Below are 16802 nucleotides of genomic sequence, written 5' to 3'. Positions count from 1 at the left end.
ATGCAACTGATTTCTTTTTCAAGGGAATTGAAATTTCTACAGTAATATATTCAACATTGTATTTTTCACACTAAAGAATTCACAAGTCAGGAAGTTATAAAGCCTTTGAGACTGTGCCTGATCTTTTAAGTAACAGGAATATATAGATCTGCCGGTACTTATTTTGCATTAAATGTGCTATCTAAAGTATGATTTACAGCTCAAGAAAGAGGAAATACCATATGCTAACAACAAAACTTTTTGGTTTTAGTGCCAAATAGAATTTTTGGGTTCTATTCTGATATACTTTCTGATTCTCGAACAACAGGTTGTTCTATATTTTGTGAGAATTAAGTTCCCCCCAATTATTCCAAATACAGGTTTTCCGCACCTCTGGCTCTTCGAACAACGCTGGCTGAGCCGTGGGAGATGGTGGGCAGCAAAAGTACTTCGTGGAGCTGCAACTGGTTCTTTAGTCATAGTGATTTGCAAGTCATTTTCTACCCACAAATTGAACAGCATTTATAGAGGCATAAAATGAAGAAGCAATGGAAAATGTTTCTGCTTATGTTAGTTTTCAAGAATAACTTTTGTTTGTTTGTCCCCTTTAGGGTCGTGGTTTTGGAAAGTAGGCCAACTGATAATCCCACAGCAAACAGCAACTTATACATCCTGGCGGGCCACGAGAACAGTTACTGAGGACGGCTGTGTCTCGACAGCTACTGTCAGAAAAAAGCGAGCATGACTGCACCGTTGTCGTCAAGTGCTTGAGGCTGTACAAAGCCACTGTCACCGGACTTCAGTCATTTGTAATTTATTGTGGCCTGAGACAAGATGGGGAGAAGTTTTATTTTAAGTGGTATGGATAGATTTAGCGTATTGAACCACACAAGTGCTTAATTCATTGTTATGTAATCTTTGTACATACAGGCAGTATTTTTCTGTGAAACTTCATATTGCTGAAGACATACACTAAGAATTTATGTAGATAATGTACTTTTATGAGATGTACAAGTAAGTGTCTTATCTGTACAGATGTAAATGTTGATGAAAATGCAATTGGGGTTAATATTTTAAGACTTCTTAGTATATTCTTAGGTGTGGCTGTATTATAAAATGGGATGCTGGCAATGAAACCGTACATTTAACACTATTGTATTTTTATTATATGTAATTTAGTAATATGAATACAAATCTTGTAACTTTCAAAATTGTAATGGAGGCTATAATCATTTTATAATCTTGTTTTTAATTTTAATGCAAGTACACTGGTGTTTATATTTGCACAAAGTATTGATATGTGATGTATTAAGTCACAAAAGTAAGCTGTGACACTGTCAATATGCATTTGGCTCCACAACATCTTTTTTAAATGTATTTGGGTGATTTTATGTGTGAAACAACCCAATTAACCACCTGTTGTAGTAACTGGTCTTTTTATATTTAAGCAGAATCCTGTAAGATTGTTTGTCTGTGCTTAAAAAACATACCTTCAAAAAAATTTTGAATCACAGAATAGCGGTACCATGATGTAACACTGTAGTTATCTGAATTACAGTTGCACAAAGGATAAATGAGCGTTATTAAAGAGCCCACACTAAACATTTCACAGAATCACATTGAAGAACTATAACATTCCATACAGGGGAGTGGTTCAAATTCTGAAATAGTGAAATTTTTTACTTTGGTTGGCCTTATTTTATGATCATTTTCATATTTCTTTTGAGTTAGAGTATTAACACATGGCCAAAATAATTTAGTTACTACCTCATATAAACAATATAATGGTTACTACACATTGCAGGAACTTAGTTTTGGTTTAAAGTCATTTTTGATTGCTTTTTTCCAATGGAATATGTATATACCAAGTTTTAGCAAAATGCACACTTTGGCTCTTTTTTGGTATATGTTCTTTATATTTTAATGTGGGTATATACACTAGAAACAAACTAAATTGTGATTTATGGTCTTCATTTATTTTAATTGATAATGCTTTTAAATATGTTTCTGATTGTACATAGTGTAAAATAAACATGTTTTTTAACATGCGGTTGTACAGTAGCTTGTCATCTGACTTAATCTCTGTATAGAGTAAAACTAAAATTTATTAAGGAGAAAAACAATTTTTTAATTATTCTGCATTGAATCTTAACATACCCATTCTGGTCCCTCAGATCATATTTTTATTTGATCTGTCATCTTAGTTTCATAAAGGGGTATCTTTTATAGACTCTTCAGCTTTTTGATCAGGAAAATCAGTGAAACATTCATAGTCTTAATGGAGCAGGTGTCGGCAAACATACTTCAGCCTAATCCTGCTCACTGCCTGTTTTTGTAAATAAAGTTTTATTGGAACACCACACCACATACTCATTTATGTGTTGTCTGTGGCTGTGTTTGCACTATAGTGACAGAGGTGAGTGGTTGCAAGAAAGTCGTATGGCTTATAGAGCCTTAAATATTTACCATCTGACCCTGTATAGAAAAAGCTTGCCATCTCCTGGGTCACAGAAAAGAACAAGAGAGTGTTGGGGAATGCAGTTCTAGAGACTGAAGAAAGGGACAATTAGGTGAGAAGAACTGGGTGGTGGATCATGAGGCACCGTTTCTCCCTCTGCTAGTGCACTACCCTTCTCTGTGACTTACGTAGTTTATTGACTCTGCAACAGTTTCCTAATCTAAAAACATGACTTCGAAATCAGGTGTTGTCATAGCAGTTGTGTATATGTATGGCTTTTCCCCAATAAACACATTGTCACTGATCTTAGCATTAATGACTGAGTAACAACTGTTTTAAAAACACATTTTGCCAATATAACATTATCATCGACTTACTGAAAAACAGAGACTCGTAGAAAAGATTATCAAGACATCAAGATTCTGTTCTTGGCATTTGTTGACCAGATTGTTGGTCCTTTTTCTCGGCCACTGTTTTTTCTAATTTCCAAGTCCTGTAAATTATATAAAGGGTCACACCTCAAAAAATTTAACAATTTTACTGTCAAACACTTGGAATTATTCCCAGAAAATATACAAGTGGTTTATGTGTTACTCATGGGCTTTTTAAAAACATAGACCCCTGTAATCAATCTTTGGGGGCCAAGCCCACTAACCTGTTATTTTTATAAAGTCATGCAGATTATTCTGATGTGCAGTCCCTATATGGGAAACATTGGTGGACCTGAATTTAAATCAGTTTTCTGAGGGTGGTCCAAGGATCATATGCCTCAGAATAATCTTTGATGACTCTTAAAAATACAAATTTTATAGCTCCACCTAGTAACTTTTGATTAAGGATCTTTATTCGCTCAAAAGGAAAAGAGCTACTCACCTAAATGTTAGAGACAATACACTTCAATTTGAAGTTCAAGCTGTCTATCTTATTAGCTAGTTTCTTAGTAGTGTTGAAAAGAATGAGATCAGTTGTTTCTGGACCTGCTGGCTGTCATTCAGGTTATGCTGATTTTAGGAGAGATCGGGAAAGAAAGGACGGATAGATAGCAGTTTTTACCATTACTAGAAGAAAGATGAAAATGTGTGCTATACAAAATAATGGGTAAGCACTAAGTATTGCTCGAGGGAATATAGCAAGTGCCCCGTGCATATATCTCTGCTAGGTGTGATGATTCTACATGCTTTACACAGATTGTCTTACAGAAGCCCCAGAACAGCCCAGTGGGGTAGGTATTGTATTGTTAATGCCACTTTACAAGTAAAGAAACTGAGGCACAGAAAGCTTAAGTAACTTGCCAAAGAATATAACTGGTAAGTGGTAGAGCTATGACTTGAACCCAGGCCACTTCGTTCAAATTGTATACCTGTAAGTACTATACTAAAGTACGGATTACACAGAACACGAGCAGTATATCCTCTGCCCTCTAAAATACATGAAGCACTTTTTCTCCCAGAAATTAGATTTATTTTCTCCAGGAGTTGGATTTCAAATTCTGATTTTTCAGTCTCTTGCAACAAGAGAAATTAACTTCCTATCTTAATTTTGTGGCTTTACCAAAAAGCATTTTCTTTATTCAAAGTGTTTTGTATTAGAATAAAAGGGTTTGCATAAAATTACAGCTAAAGTTTATTCAGTAAGTGTAATCAAAACTTATTGCAAAGACTTTTTACTTTTGTGGGCTAGTTATTTTTTTTTTTTTTAAGATTTTATTTCTTTATTTGACAGACAGAGATCACAAGTAGGCAGAGGGGCAGGCAGAGAGAGAGGAGGAAGCAGGCTCCCTGCAGAGCAGAGAGCCTGATGCGGGGCTTGATCTTTGGACCCTGGGATCATGACCTGAGCCAAAGGCAGAGGCTTTAACCCACTGAGCCACCCAGGTGCCCCTTGTGGGCTAGTTATTTAACCAACTTACATGTTGCAGTGTACCCAGGCACCTAACTGGCACTGGAAAAGAGATGGAAAAGGCATCACTTCCAGTATTCAAGAAGCCTACTTGGATGAAAAAAAATAAAAGGTACAAAAGACTGCACATAATTATACTTTGAGGGGAAAAGAAAGCCTTTGTTTGGAAGGTTACCTATAAATCGGGTTGTTAACAGACGAAGAGTTTAACGAGCACCGGACAAAAGGGTAGCAAGGTGTAGGCTAGACCAGGGTTCCAGGACCTTAAGGATAGACGCAGCTGAGCTGTTTAGCGAGCCTGGAGCACAGCAACGGGCACAAAGCTAGAAAACTGGGTGGCGCCTGACTGTGGAGAGCTTCCCCACGAGAAAAGGAGCGAGAAGCTCCGCAGTCAAGAGTTTTCGGAACTGCAGCGATCGGACACACGCCCGTGGAAACAGGCCGCTGGGTTTGTGCCTAGGTGATGCCTTGTATCCTTCCTGAGAATGTTTTCTATAGCATGATGAGGGCAGAAACGAGGAGGTGTGAGTTCATGTAGACTTGAGTTTATTGGGAGGATGCTTGGTCTTGAAAGAGAACGGAGACAAAGGTTTCTGGTTTTATTTTCAAAGCACTTGAAGCAAATGGAAAAACTGAAGATGAAGAGTACAGCCACCTGAAGGGAGAGGGGGAAGTATGCCCACCCTAAACACCGCGCGGTGGGGAGCGCGTTACTGACGCTGAGCAAGTATGTATCTGCTCGTTAACATCCAGTATTTTTAAGTTCACATTTGGGAACGAGAGGGTAAGCTTTGGCAAGAATGATCTCGTCCAGCGTTAACACGTATACTTCGATATGACATTCATCACATGATTAGTTCGACTTGCTGCCCCCTGGCTGGCCCATCTGTCTCATTCTGAATCCTCTCAGACACCCGCCCCGCGCGCGCGCGCGCAGAACAGCGAACGCGGCAGCGGTGTGTCCCACAGCTCACAGCTGCCGGTCACGGCAAAGCCTCCACAGGTTTGTCGACAGGCTGTGTGGACCATAAAGCAAGACTAGGACGTATGATCTGACAAACTGAAGGTCTCCGCCCGGGCAGGGAAGCGGCCTCTTGTCACCGTTGACGCGGGCTTCCTCTGAAGTGCTGCTGCGAACTTGGAAAGGAACCGGACTTGCTACAGTCACGGCGTTCATGGAAAAGTAGTTTGTTTCCCGAGCGCCTTCCAGGGCGTCTTCAGGGCTCTGGAGCAGAAACCGCCGCGGCGTGGGCACCCGGGACGTCACGGCTCCGCCCGGAGGCTGCCCCTCCCGAGGCCAGGCGGCTCGGCCCCGGCTTTCCGTGCGGCATGAGCCCAGGGACCGCTCCGGAAGCCGCCTGGCCCACGCGCCGGGAGCGTCCGGTTGCCCCGGAGACGCCGCGGCCCTGCCCTTCGCTCCTCAGTTGCTGGGCAGGTGGCGGCCGGCGCGCGGCGACCTTCCCCGGGTCCCGACCGCTCCGGGTTGCGCGAGACGGCGTCGCGGGCGCCCCCCGGCCACACAGTAAGTGGGGATGCTGGCGGCGGGCCGGGGCCTGATGGAGAGAGGGCCGGTGTCTGCAGGCACGAGCCCAGATGAGGGAAAGTTCCTGAGGGCAGGAGAGTGGGGTGGCAGGCAGGGCGGAGGCGAGGGCCGGAGGTGGCGGGGTGCTCCCGCCGGCCGCACACCCCACCTGCTGCGGCTCCCTAGGGGCGAGCGGGAGGTGCGGCCTGGGGGAGGCGAGTGCTGAGGTGGTGGCAGAGGGGACAGCGGGGGGCGCACCCGCGCGCTGGGAGACCCGTGTGTGGCCGAGAAGCCGGACTGCCTTTAAAAGGTCAAGACCTCTTTAGAGGCCTGGAAGTAAGGTGGACTGTGCCAAGCTTCCAGATACGTGTACATATGAAATGCGATGTTTTAAGCAAAACGAGTTTCTTGGGTTATGTGAATTATATGGTCTTCTGGCTTTCCCGGGGATGCTTTTAATGACTCTGATTGTACTACCACCAAGACGTTTATTAACAGGTGCGTGTACTTTTGAAGTTCTGTAGTTCAGTGTTATGCTCATAAGACAGATGCGGAATGCGTTTGCAGCCTATTTTCTTGATCAGTTCTGTTAAATACGAACACTACCAAGTTTGGGTGCACTGGAAACAACAGTAAAACAACATCACACATTGTGACTTTAAGCCTGCAGAATTTAACTGGGCTTGCCCGGTCTTGAAAATGTCTCCTTGCTTCCCTCGCTCCTAACACCACTGTTTACACCAGTTTCTTATAAACTTAAGATTAGGAAATTGATGAATATTTTTTTCACCCCATTACTCTCCCTCTCTTAATTTTGTTTTTCTTCCCCCAGTGCGTTCCATAGGCGTGCTTGAGCCCTCAGGCCGTGCTTTGTGATACAATCATGGAAAATAATCTGCCTCCCAGTGTTTCCTCTGTTTCTGTGTGCATCGTTTCCTTCTGACTAAGGAAATTAAATAGGAAACTCAAAGAATTTAATGATCCACTCAAGTACCTTATCTACTCGAATATCTTTCTGTATTTACCAGTGGGTCCAAGTCTATATCTGTTTTTGCCTTTGTACACAGAACTTGATTAATTTAACAGTCAAGCGTTCGGTAAATTTTGAAGTCAGGAGGCCCCATAGCCCAGAGATACATAAGCTCAGCTGAAGGTCACAAATGACTATGAGAAATATTTTCAACCAGTTTCATGTATTCCCTGTCAATGACTCTATCACTGCTTGATCTTGAGTTGCTGCCCAGATACTGTATTAACCATCAAAATGTGATTATTTCCTTTGCTGAAAATAGAAAATTATTTTTCGAATATAGCGGAAAGGTTAGAGAAAAAAATTATGGCAGGACTTCAACAGTGTGAGCACCTGGCGCGTGCCAGCCGCTAGGCTGAGAATGCAAGTCAGGTGTAATGAATAATGTGTAAAAAAGGAGTGGTAGAAGTTGTGAACATAGGATGTGTACAGAGAAAGAGCTTGCCTTTAGGGATTGGGGAAGGATAAAACAAAGGACATTTGAGTTGAACTGCAAAAGATGAGGATTTGGGGGTCAGACCTTCTCAGCCGTGACATAAGCAGAGACAGATCTGAAAGTGTTTGGGAAAGAATCTCAGAAGCAATGTGGGAAAGGTACATTGGGACCAGAGTATAAAAGACTCTAAGTATCCTACTATAATCTTTTTTTCATTCTGTGGTATCAGAGGCCATAAGACACTTTTGAGGAAGGATATCTGATTATCTTGATATTTGAGAAAGATGTTTTTGGTGTATTGAATGTAGATATGCAGAAGAAAAGTGAGTTATGACACTTCAGTCCCACCAAATGTAGATTTTTTAAATAGTTTGATTTTAACATAATAATTTCAAACTTGCAAGAAAGGTACAATGAACTCCCATACATCTACATTCATTAATTGTGCTCCATTTGTTTTATCATTTCCTTTCTGTCATATATAAATACATGTACATTAATTTTTTGTACCTTTTGTTAGTGTTACAGGCACCATGTGCCTTTACCCTTAAGTAGTTCAGTCTATTTCCTAAGAATCAGGACATTTTCTTACATAACCACAGTACAGATTGCCAGAATCAGGAAATTTAGTACTTAGTCCACAGTCAATGGTTAGATTTCACCAGTTATCCCACTATTACTCTTGACAGTTATCCCATTCTAAGATTCATTTTAGGATCACACATTGCATTTCCTTTTCATAATTTTTTAGTCTCCTTCCTTCTGGAATAGTACCTTGACCTTTATCTTTTATGACCTTACCATTTTCTAAAAAATACAGGCCAGTTATGTAGTAGGATGCCAAAGTTTTGTCTATTTTTAAAATTTTTTTTATTTTATTAAGTTTTTATTTATTTATTTGACAGAGACAGAGATCACACGTAGGCAGAGAGGCAGGCAGAACGGAAGGGAAGCAGGCTCCCTCCTGAACAGAGAGCCCATGGCGGGGCGGGGAGGATAGGGGAGGGCTCAATCCCAGGACCCCGGGATCATGACCTGAGCTGAAGGCAGAAGCTTTAACCCACTGAGGCCTCCCAGGTGCCCCAGTTTTGTCTATTTTTTTCTCATGATTTGTTTCAAGTTTTGCATTTCAGGCAATAGTACCATTAAGGAGATGCTGGGTCCTTCTCGGTGGTGCATTGTCTTTTCTACAATTTCATATAAATGGAACCATACAATATGTGTGTTGGGGGGAGTTGTCCGACTTCTTTCACATAGCATATGTCTTCAGCTTTTTTTTTTTTAATGCTTATAATGTAATAGCATGTATCAGTACTTTCCTTTTAATGTTGAATGAGTATTTCATTGTGTGGATTTTCATTCACTGATTAATGGATATTTAGTTTGTTTTCAATTGAAGCTCTTATGCATAATGGTACTATAACATTTGTATGCATGTCTTCGTATAGGCATATATTTTTATTTTTCCTGAGTAGATACCAGAGAGTGGAATTGCTGTTTATGTTTAACTTTTATGTTAAATTTATGTTTAATTTTTAAGATATTACCAAACTGTTTTCCAGTGGGGCTGTGCCACTTAACATTCCCACCATGAATGTGTGAGAGTTCCAGTTTCTATACATCTTTATCAATCCTTGATATTGTCAGTCTTTTGGATTCTACCTGTTCTGGTGGATGTGTGGTGGTATCTTATTTTGGTTTTAATTCATATTTCCTGAAGGCTAATAGCATCCTTTCATGCACTTATTAAACATTTGTATATCTTCTTTGGTAAAATATCTCTATTAATCTTTTGTCCATTTTGGGGGTGACTGGCTGGCTCAGTTGGTAGAGCATACAACTCTTGATCTTGGGTTTATGAGTATGAGCCCCATGTTGGGGGTAGAGTTCACATGAAAAAAATCTTTTGTCCATTTTTAACTTCGGTTTTCTGGATGCCTGTTGAATTATAAGAGGGCTTTATGTATTGTGTATACAAATCCTTTAATATTTTCTTCAGTCTGAGGCTTATTTTTTCATTCTTAATAATGCAATTTTTGGGGGGAGCAAAGATTGTAATTTTGATGAATTCCACTTTATCAACTTTTTCTTTTATCATGCTTTTAGTGTCATATCTTAGAAATCTTTGCCTAATTTAAGATCAGAAAGATTTTTCTCCTTTGTTTTTATTAGAAGTCAGTAGTAGTTGTGGCTTTTACATTTTGGTCTGTGATTCATTTTTAGTTAATTTTGGTATATTGCGTAGGTATCTAAGTTTTTGTTTGCTTGCTTGTTTGTTTGTTACATATGGACCTCAGTTTTCCTAGCATCATTTGTTTGAAAACATTCTCTCTTCATTGAATTGCCATGGCATCTTTATTGAAATCAATTAACTGTAAATAAAAAGGGTCATTTCTTTTATTTATTTATTTTTTTTAGATTTTGTTTATTTGACAGAGAGCGATCACAAGTAGGCAGAGAGGCAGGCAGAGAGAGAGAAAGAGGGAAGCAGGCTCCCTGCTGAGCAAGAGAGCCCAATGCGGGACTCGATCCCAGGACCCTGAGATCATGACCTGAGCTGAAGGCAGCGGCTTTAACCCACTGAGCCACCCAGGTGCCCCCAAAACGGTCATTTCTTGATGCTCTACTCTGTTCACTGATATATATGTGTCTTTACCATATTCTCTTGATTTACTATAACTTTATGGTAAAATTTGAAGTCAGGTATTATAAGTCTTCCCAGTTTGTTTTTAATTCCAGTTTGCTTTGGCTGTTCTGGTTACTGTGCATTTACATATCAATCTAAGGTTCAACTTGTCAATTTCTACCCCCAAAAAAGTCTGTTGGGGTTTTTATAGGGATTGAATTTAATCTGTCAGTGAGTTTACTGAGAACTGACATCTTAATTGAGTTTTCCAATCCATGAACTTGACATTTCTCTCCTTTTATTTATCTCTTCTTTCATTTCATGAGCAGTATTTTTAATTTTTGGTGTAGCAGTCTTACACTTCATTTGTTAAATTCATTTCAAAATATTTTATTCTTTTGATGTTATGATGAATAGAATTATTTTCATTTCATCTTCAAATTGTTGCTAGTACATAGTAACACAATGTTATTGTATTGATCATCTATCCTACTACATTGCAAACTTGTTCATTAGTTCAAGTTGTTTTTCATAGATTCATTAAGATTGTTTGCTTACAGTGTCATGGCATTTCCAAATAATGACAGCATTAGTTTCCATTTCCAATCTGTACAACTTTTAATTTCTTTTTCTTGCTTTGTTGCAGTGGCAAGAACTTCCAAAACAATGTTAAATAGAAGTGGTAAAAGCAAAATCATTTTCCCAGTCTTAGGGAGAAAGCATTGTCTCTCACCCTTAAGCAGGTTAACTGTACATTTTTCACAAATGTCTTTGAGGAAGTTCCCTTCTATTCCTGATTTGTTGAAAGTGTTGGCTTTTGTCAAATTCTTTTTTCAGGTCTATTGGGATGGTCATGTAGTTTCGTCTTTTATTCTGTTATTATGGTGTCACACATAACTGATTTTCAGATATTAAACCAACCTTGCATTCTTGAAATAAATTCTACATAATCAAACATATAATCCTTTTCATATATGTCTGGATTTGGTTTGCCAATTATTTTGTTGGGGATTCTTGTATCTATATTCATGAGAATAATAATCTGTAGTTTTCTAGTAATTTCTTAGTCTGACTGCATATCAAGGTAATATTGGCCTTATGGATTGAGTTAGGAAATGTTTCCTCCTCTTTTATTTTTGGGACTAGTTTGTGAAGAATTGGTAATAATTCTTCTTTTGAATACTTGGTAGAATTAACTTTTGAAGCCATCTGACCCTTTTCTTTGTGGGCATACTTTTTATTATTATTCAATTTCTTCATTTGTCACTTTAAAGTCTTTGTCAGCTAAATAAAATAGCAGGCTTCCTTCAGAATCCATCTTTATTGTCTTTTTTTTTTCCCCTAAATATCAGGCACACTCATTTTTCTTAGTATGTCCCATTATTTTTTTAATTGAAAACCGGACACTTTAGATAATTTATCTATGCTGGATTCCAATTTTCTCCCAAGGGCTTTTTTTTTGTGGGTTTGTTTTTTGTTTTTGCAACTTGCCTGTATTCCAGAATCTATCTCTTTCCAAGTGTGGGACTGTTGATGTCTGTGTTCAGTTTTTTAATTTTTTAGCCTGGCTCTCTAGGATTCACCATTGTCTGCCCAATAATTTGGGCAGCAGTGGTACTTAAATAACTCTAGCCATAGTCTTTCCACCTCTTCCAGTGGATCATTGTGTGGGTTGGAGACTGCATTCATTATGCATTCATAGTTCAGTCAGTCCTCAAATTGGCCTCAGCCTTAACTTCCCTCAGGCCCTTCCTTTATCTTCCCTGTGCATTCCTCATAGTTTCCCAGTTAACGAGAGATATGCAAAGCCAAACTAACCCTTCTATGGTTCTTTCATTTCCATGATCTTCCCATAAATTTTTGGCTAGTCTATAGTTCACCCCTACTGGAACCACATCCTTAGGTTTGCAAAGCTGTGGGTTTTTTCCGTATTTGTTTCCTACTGAATTTGTAAGAATTTTACTGACATTATTGTCGCAGGTTTTCAGGCTGTCACAGGTTTGAGCTATGTCAAGCTTATTTTCTCTTAGAGTAAGGCTTCTGGTTCATGGCCAGTTGTACAGTTCACAGTGGTAAAACTACTGCACCTGCTGAGCTGAGGGATGGGGTAGAGAAAGAAAGGCAGCAGACCCTGTTAAGAAGCCACAGATTCCCACTGTACTTAGTGGAATTCTAGTTTATCATGAATAAATACTTCTCAATTTGTTTTTTGCCTTTGGTTGATTTCCAGAGCCCGCAAATTGTTATGGGTTAGCTTTGGTTTGGGTTTTAGGGGTTTTTTTTTGTTTTTTGTTTTTTTTTAAATTTTCTCTAGTCTTGTGTTTTAGGAAGAGGATTCACCAACCTCTTTACCCCACAGTAGTCAAAGTCAGACTCCTGGTGCTTTTTCATGGGACTTAAAAAAAAAAAAAAAAAATTTCTTATACAGGAACCATTCTAAATTCTCAATCTCTAATTAGGTAAATTTTTGTAAACTCTGTTTTTCTGGAAAATTATCCATTTCAGGGGCACCTGGGTGGCTCAGCAGGGGCCCTGCTTCCCCCTCTTTCTCTGCCTCTCTACCTACTTGTGACCTCTCTCTGTCAAATAAATAAATAAAATCTTAAAAAAAAATAAAAGTACCCATTTCATCTAAGTTCTCAGATTCATCTTTATAGATGTCTGCAGAGTAACCTCAGGATTTAAAAAAAAGTATTCTCTTTTTGTATATTCATTCTTTCTCCCTTTTTTATTGATTAAGCTAGTTATAGATTTGTCTGTTTTAATTTTTTTAAGGAACTAGGATTTGAGTTTATTAATAAGACCTATTATTGAGGTGCCTGGGTGGCTCAGTTGGTTGGGTCACTGCCTTCAGCTCAGGTCATGATCCCGGAGTCCTGGGGTCGAGTCCCATATCGTGCTTCCCCTGCTCTGCAGGTAACCTTCTTCTCCCTCTCTCTCTGGCTGCCACTCCCCACTGCTTGTGTTCTTTCTGTCAAATAAACAAATAAAATCTTAAAATTAAAAAAAAACTATTATTTTTGTATTCTCTATTCATTTCTGCTTTAATTTTATTGTTGCTTGTGCTTTCTTCTGCTTTATTTTGTAGCTCTCTTTTTAGAGTGTTGATTTGATTTGTTATTTTTACTCTTTCTTCTTCTGTACTGGTTTGATCTCTAGACTTTTTTTCTTCTCGTTTCTATATGTCAGGGTATCTCAACCACAGCATTATGAACATTTAGATAGAAAATTCTTTATTATGGCGTTCTTTCCTGTGTATTGTACTCAGCAGCATCTGTAGCCTCAGCATACTCAATAACAATCTAAAATATCTCCAGACATTGAAAAATTCTGTTGGGGGCCAAAATCACCCCCCGTTGAGAAACCCTACTTTAAAATGTATCTCATTGATTTAATATGTAGTATTTTCATTTTTATTATTTTTAATTACATGATTTCAGTCTGTTTTCCCCCCTTCACCCAGCAGGTATTTAATTGAAGGGTTTTTTTAGTGTCTAGGTAGAAAGTCTTTTTTTATTATCTATATAAATATATATATATACCATAAATATAAAATGTATAAGTAATATGTGTATTATGTATGCATTAAATATATATATTTAAATTATTCTGATTTCTAGTTTGATAGTTTGTGATCGGAATGCTTTTATAGTGTTTCTAGTTTACGAAATTTTCTGATGTTTTCTTGGTGACCTAATATATTGTCACTTCTTACATATATTCCATATGTGCTTGAGAAGAAGGTGTATTTTAAATAATCAGTATAAAATTCAATGTATCTCTCTCCTAAAGGTCTACCTTATTGGTTATATTGTTTAGGTCTTCTACATACTTACATATCTTTTGTTCATTTGCCTTGCCTTTTCCTGAGAGTGGTCTGTTTAAATTTCATTATTAGTGTGTTTCTGTACATGTCTTCTTGCATGTCCTAAAGTTTCTGCTTTGTAACAGTAATTGCTATGTTATTTGGGGGCTTTTGTATCTTCATTGTGAACTGTGACTTTAGCATTAAAAATATCTCCCTTTCATTGTATTTAATGCTCTTTGTAGTTTTAATTCTACTTCATCAGGTAGCAGGATCATAAATCTCCTTTCTTCATGTTTCCATTTGTCCTGAATACCTTCGCTTGTCTTTTTATTTTTAATGTTTCTGAGTCATTTTAGATGTATCTCTTGCATAGAGCTTATACTTAGATCTTCTTTGGGAGCCAAATTGAAAATCTTTTTCATTTAATACATGAGTTAAGCCCACTCATATATATTGATATTACTAATACTAGTCTTTACTCTGTCATATTGTTTTATATTATAATTTTTATATGTACGGTGTTAATCTGTGTTTCTTTCTCTATGTATTATGTTTGATTTTTATTTCTTACACTTCTTTGGGTATATTCTTAACACTTCTAGTTCCTGCCTTTTTTTTTTTTTAAGATTTATTTATTTATTTATTTGACAGACAGAGATCACAAGTAGGCAGAGAGGCAGGCAGAGAGAGAGAGGAGGAGGAAGCAGGCTCCCTGCCAAGCAGAGAGCCTGATGCAGCACTCGATCCCAGGACCCTGAGATCATGACCTGAGCCTAAGGCAGAGGCTTCACCTCCCGGGCCTCCCAGGTGCCCTAGTCCCTGCTTTCTTATTTAACCTTTTATTCTCTGGTTTGTCTGTTTTAATGGTATATTTTACTCCTCCATCTATTCAGTTATCAATGAGTTTATTCTGCTTTCTTCTTTCCCCTTCCATTTCTTAAACATATTTTTAATTGCATTACTTTCTATACTGTCAGCAATAGTGTATAACAGTGTAGAAACATAACATTTCTAACATGTAGAAACATTTCTAACATTTATATGTTATTCTTCCACCCTTGTCCTCGCCTTTGCTATAGCCTTCAATAAAGTATGTTAAACGCTTACTGTAAATCTCTTCCTGAAGTTTTCCCAATCAGCTGTTGGTTGAAAGTTATCACCTTGTAGATTCTTTGAGAAGGTTCATGAATACAGTATTCCTGGAGGTCCTGCATATTTAAACTGTATCTATAACTTTGGTACTTGAAGGACAGCTTGGTTGAATGTAAAATCCTGGCTTTCACTTTCTTCTCTTGAATTTCTTCAAAAGGCTACTATATTTTTCTGTGGCATGGTATATTCTCTTGACAAGTTTGATGTCACTCTCATTATCCTACATTTCAGTTTAGTCTTTGTGCCTACAGGCTATGAGAGTATTTTTTTTGATAGTTTTATTCAAATACATCTTTGAGTTGATTGTTCTGATTCCGTTTTCCCAACTACTGATGGGCCTTTTCAGCATGTATAATCTGATCTTATTTTGTTGCCAGAAAAATTTCATTTATATTTCAAGTATTGGTTCTGTTCCACTGTTTTGTTTTCTTCAGAGGCTCTGTATACATATGTCGGGTCTTCTTTGCATGTCTTCCATTTCAACCACCTTCTTTCTAAACTCTCTTACTTTGTCTTTGTCTCTTTTGTCTTTTGTATCTTTCGTCTCTTACTTTGTCCCTTATTTTGTCTTTTTCTTCTCTTTCTTTCCCAAGTTCAATCAACTCTTTTTTTTTTTCTTTTTCTTTTTTTCCTTTTTTCTCTCTCTCTCTCTCTCTCTCTCTCTCTCGGTTTTGTTTTGTTTTGTTTACTTCTAGTCTTATTTGAATTTCTGATTCAAAGTGGCTTCTCATGGAGCACCTGTGTGGCTCAGTCAAGTAAGCTCTGCTTTCAGCTCAGGCCATAACCCCTGGGTCCTGGGACTGAGCACCACGGAACCTGCTTCTTCCTCTCCCCCTGCTTCCCAGCAACTTGTGTTTTCTCTCCCTCTATCTCTCTCAAAAAATAAAATCTTAAAAAAAAAAGTGACTTTTCATATCTCCAATGAATGTTAGAAGATATTTAAATCAGTTTGGAGTATTGTGTTAGTTTTCTTCTGCTTCATTGTTAGGTTTTTTTGGCATGATTTTTATCAAGGAAAATGTCCAATTCTCATTTCTATTTTCTTCTAATAGTAGATTTGTTTGGAGACTGCTTTTCTCTATTTTATAATTTCCTAGGCAGGTTTTGTCCTGTAATAATTGACAGTAATCCTAGCTTAAGAAAGTCCTTTCTGTCACTGTAACAAAGTGCAGCTTCTTTAATGAGTAACACTCTTTCTTTTTCTTTTTCTTTTTCTTTTTTTTTTTTAACTTAGTGGTAAAGAGATTTGCATGTCCTTCAGTTTTGGGGCTCTCTTTTGTCTTGCAGTGGCGCAAATTTATCCCTCTTGCTTCTTTTTCCCTTCACTATCCAGTCCCTGACAGAGATTGGGTAAGCCTCTCTCTTCCCTCATGCTCAAGATTAGTGTCTCGCTAACTGATACTCCCTCAGTTTCCATGACTTTTACATTCCTTCCCTGTGGCAAATGCTCTGATCTACCAGGACACACTTAATATTTTTATACTTGTGATGTATTTTCTCTTCAGGGGATGTAGGGGGGGATGATTTTAAGTCTATCTTGGGCCCTTCGTTTCCTCTTCTCTCTTCTTTACAGTTTTTCCAGATCCCACCCCATTCCTGTATCTGCTCTTTGCAAAGGCTTATAGTGGAACCTTAAGAGATATCTCTTCCAGAATTTGGAGTTTACTTTTCTGCTTAAGTTTTAAAATTCCTCTGTCTTCCTGTTATTTTGGAAGCATTGCATTTATCTTGTTTTATTGTTCTGGTTGATTTCTACAGCTTTGAGAAAGCTATGTGAAAAGATTTGATTTAGACAGCTGCCATTATCCTCAGCTATCTCAAAGTTCTCCACCATATACATCTTCACAAGCCATTTAGGTATAATGTGGAACAGGTTTGAGAACTTTGGGTAG

General features: G+C 38.2%; 2 protein-coding genes across 14 annotated transcripts in view; both read left to right on the top strand.

The window, feature by feature from the left end:
* MAP4K3 (mitogen-activated protein kinase kinase kinase kinase 3) overlaps window positions 1-2037 on the top strand; it is a 192214-nt gene extending 190177 nt beyond the window's left edge. For 11 of the 12 annotated variants that reach the window (XM_045979494.1, XM_045979492.1, XM_045979488.1 and 8 more), the window contains one exon: window positions 591-2037. In XM_045979494.1, the coding sequence (XP_045835450.1) occupies window positions 591-678 (88 nt within the window). In that variant the 3' untranslated portion in view covers window positions 679-2037. The remainder of the gene's footprint in view (window positions 1-590) is intronic. The other variant, XR_006815104.1, reaches the window with a different exon arrangement.
* Window positions 2038-5547: 3510 nt separating this feature from the next.
* Window positions 5548-16802, top strand: part of CDKL4 (cyclin dependent kinase like 4) — a 47096-nt gene continuing 35841 nt past the window's right edge. Inside the window, exon 1 of one of the 2 annotated variants that reach the window (XM_045979497.1) lies at window positions 5548-5858. The gene's annotated coding sequence lies outside the window, so the exon portion shown is untranslated. Of the gene's footprint in view, window positions 5859-16189; window positions 16261-16802 lie in introns of those variants that run through there. The other variant, XM_045979498.1, reaches the window with a different exon arrangement.

This window comes from Meles meles, chromosome 15 (assembly GCF_922984935.1).
Source record: "Meles meles chromosome 15, mMelMel3.1 paternal haplotype, whole genome shotgun sequence".
Lineage (NCBI taxonomy): Eukaryota > Metazoa > Chordata > Mammalia > Carnivora > Mustelidae > Meles > Meles meles.
Note: the sequence above shows the minus strand (reverse complement) of the source record. Positions and strands in the feature narration are given on the sequence as shown.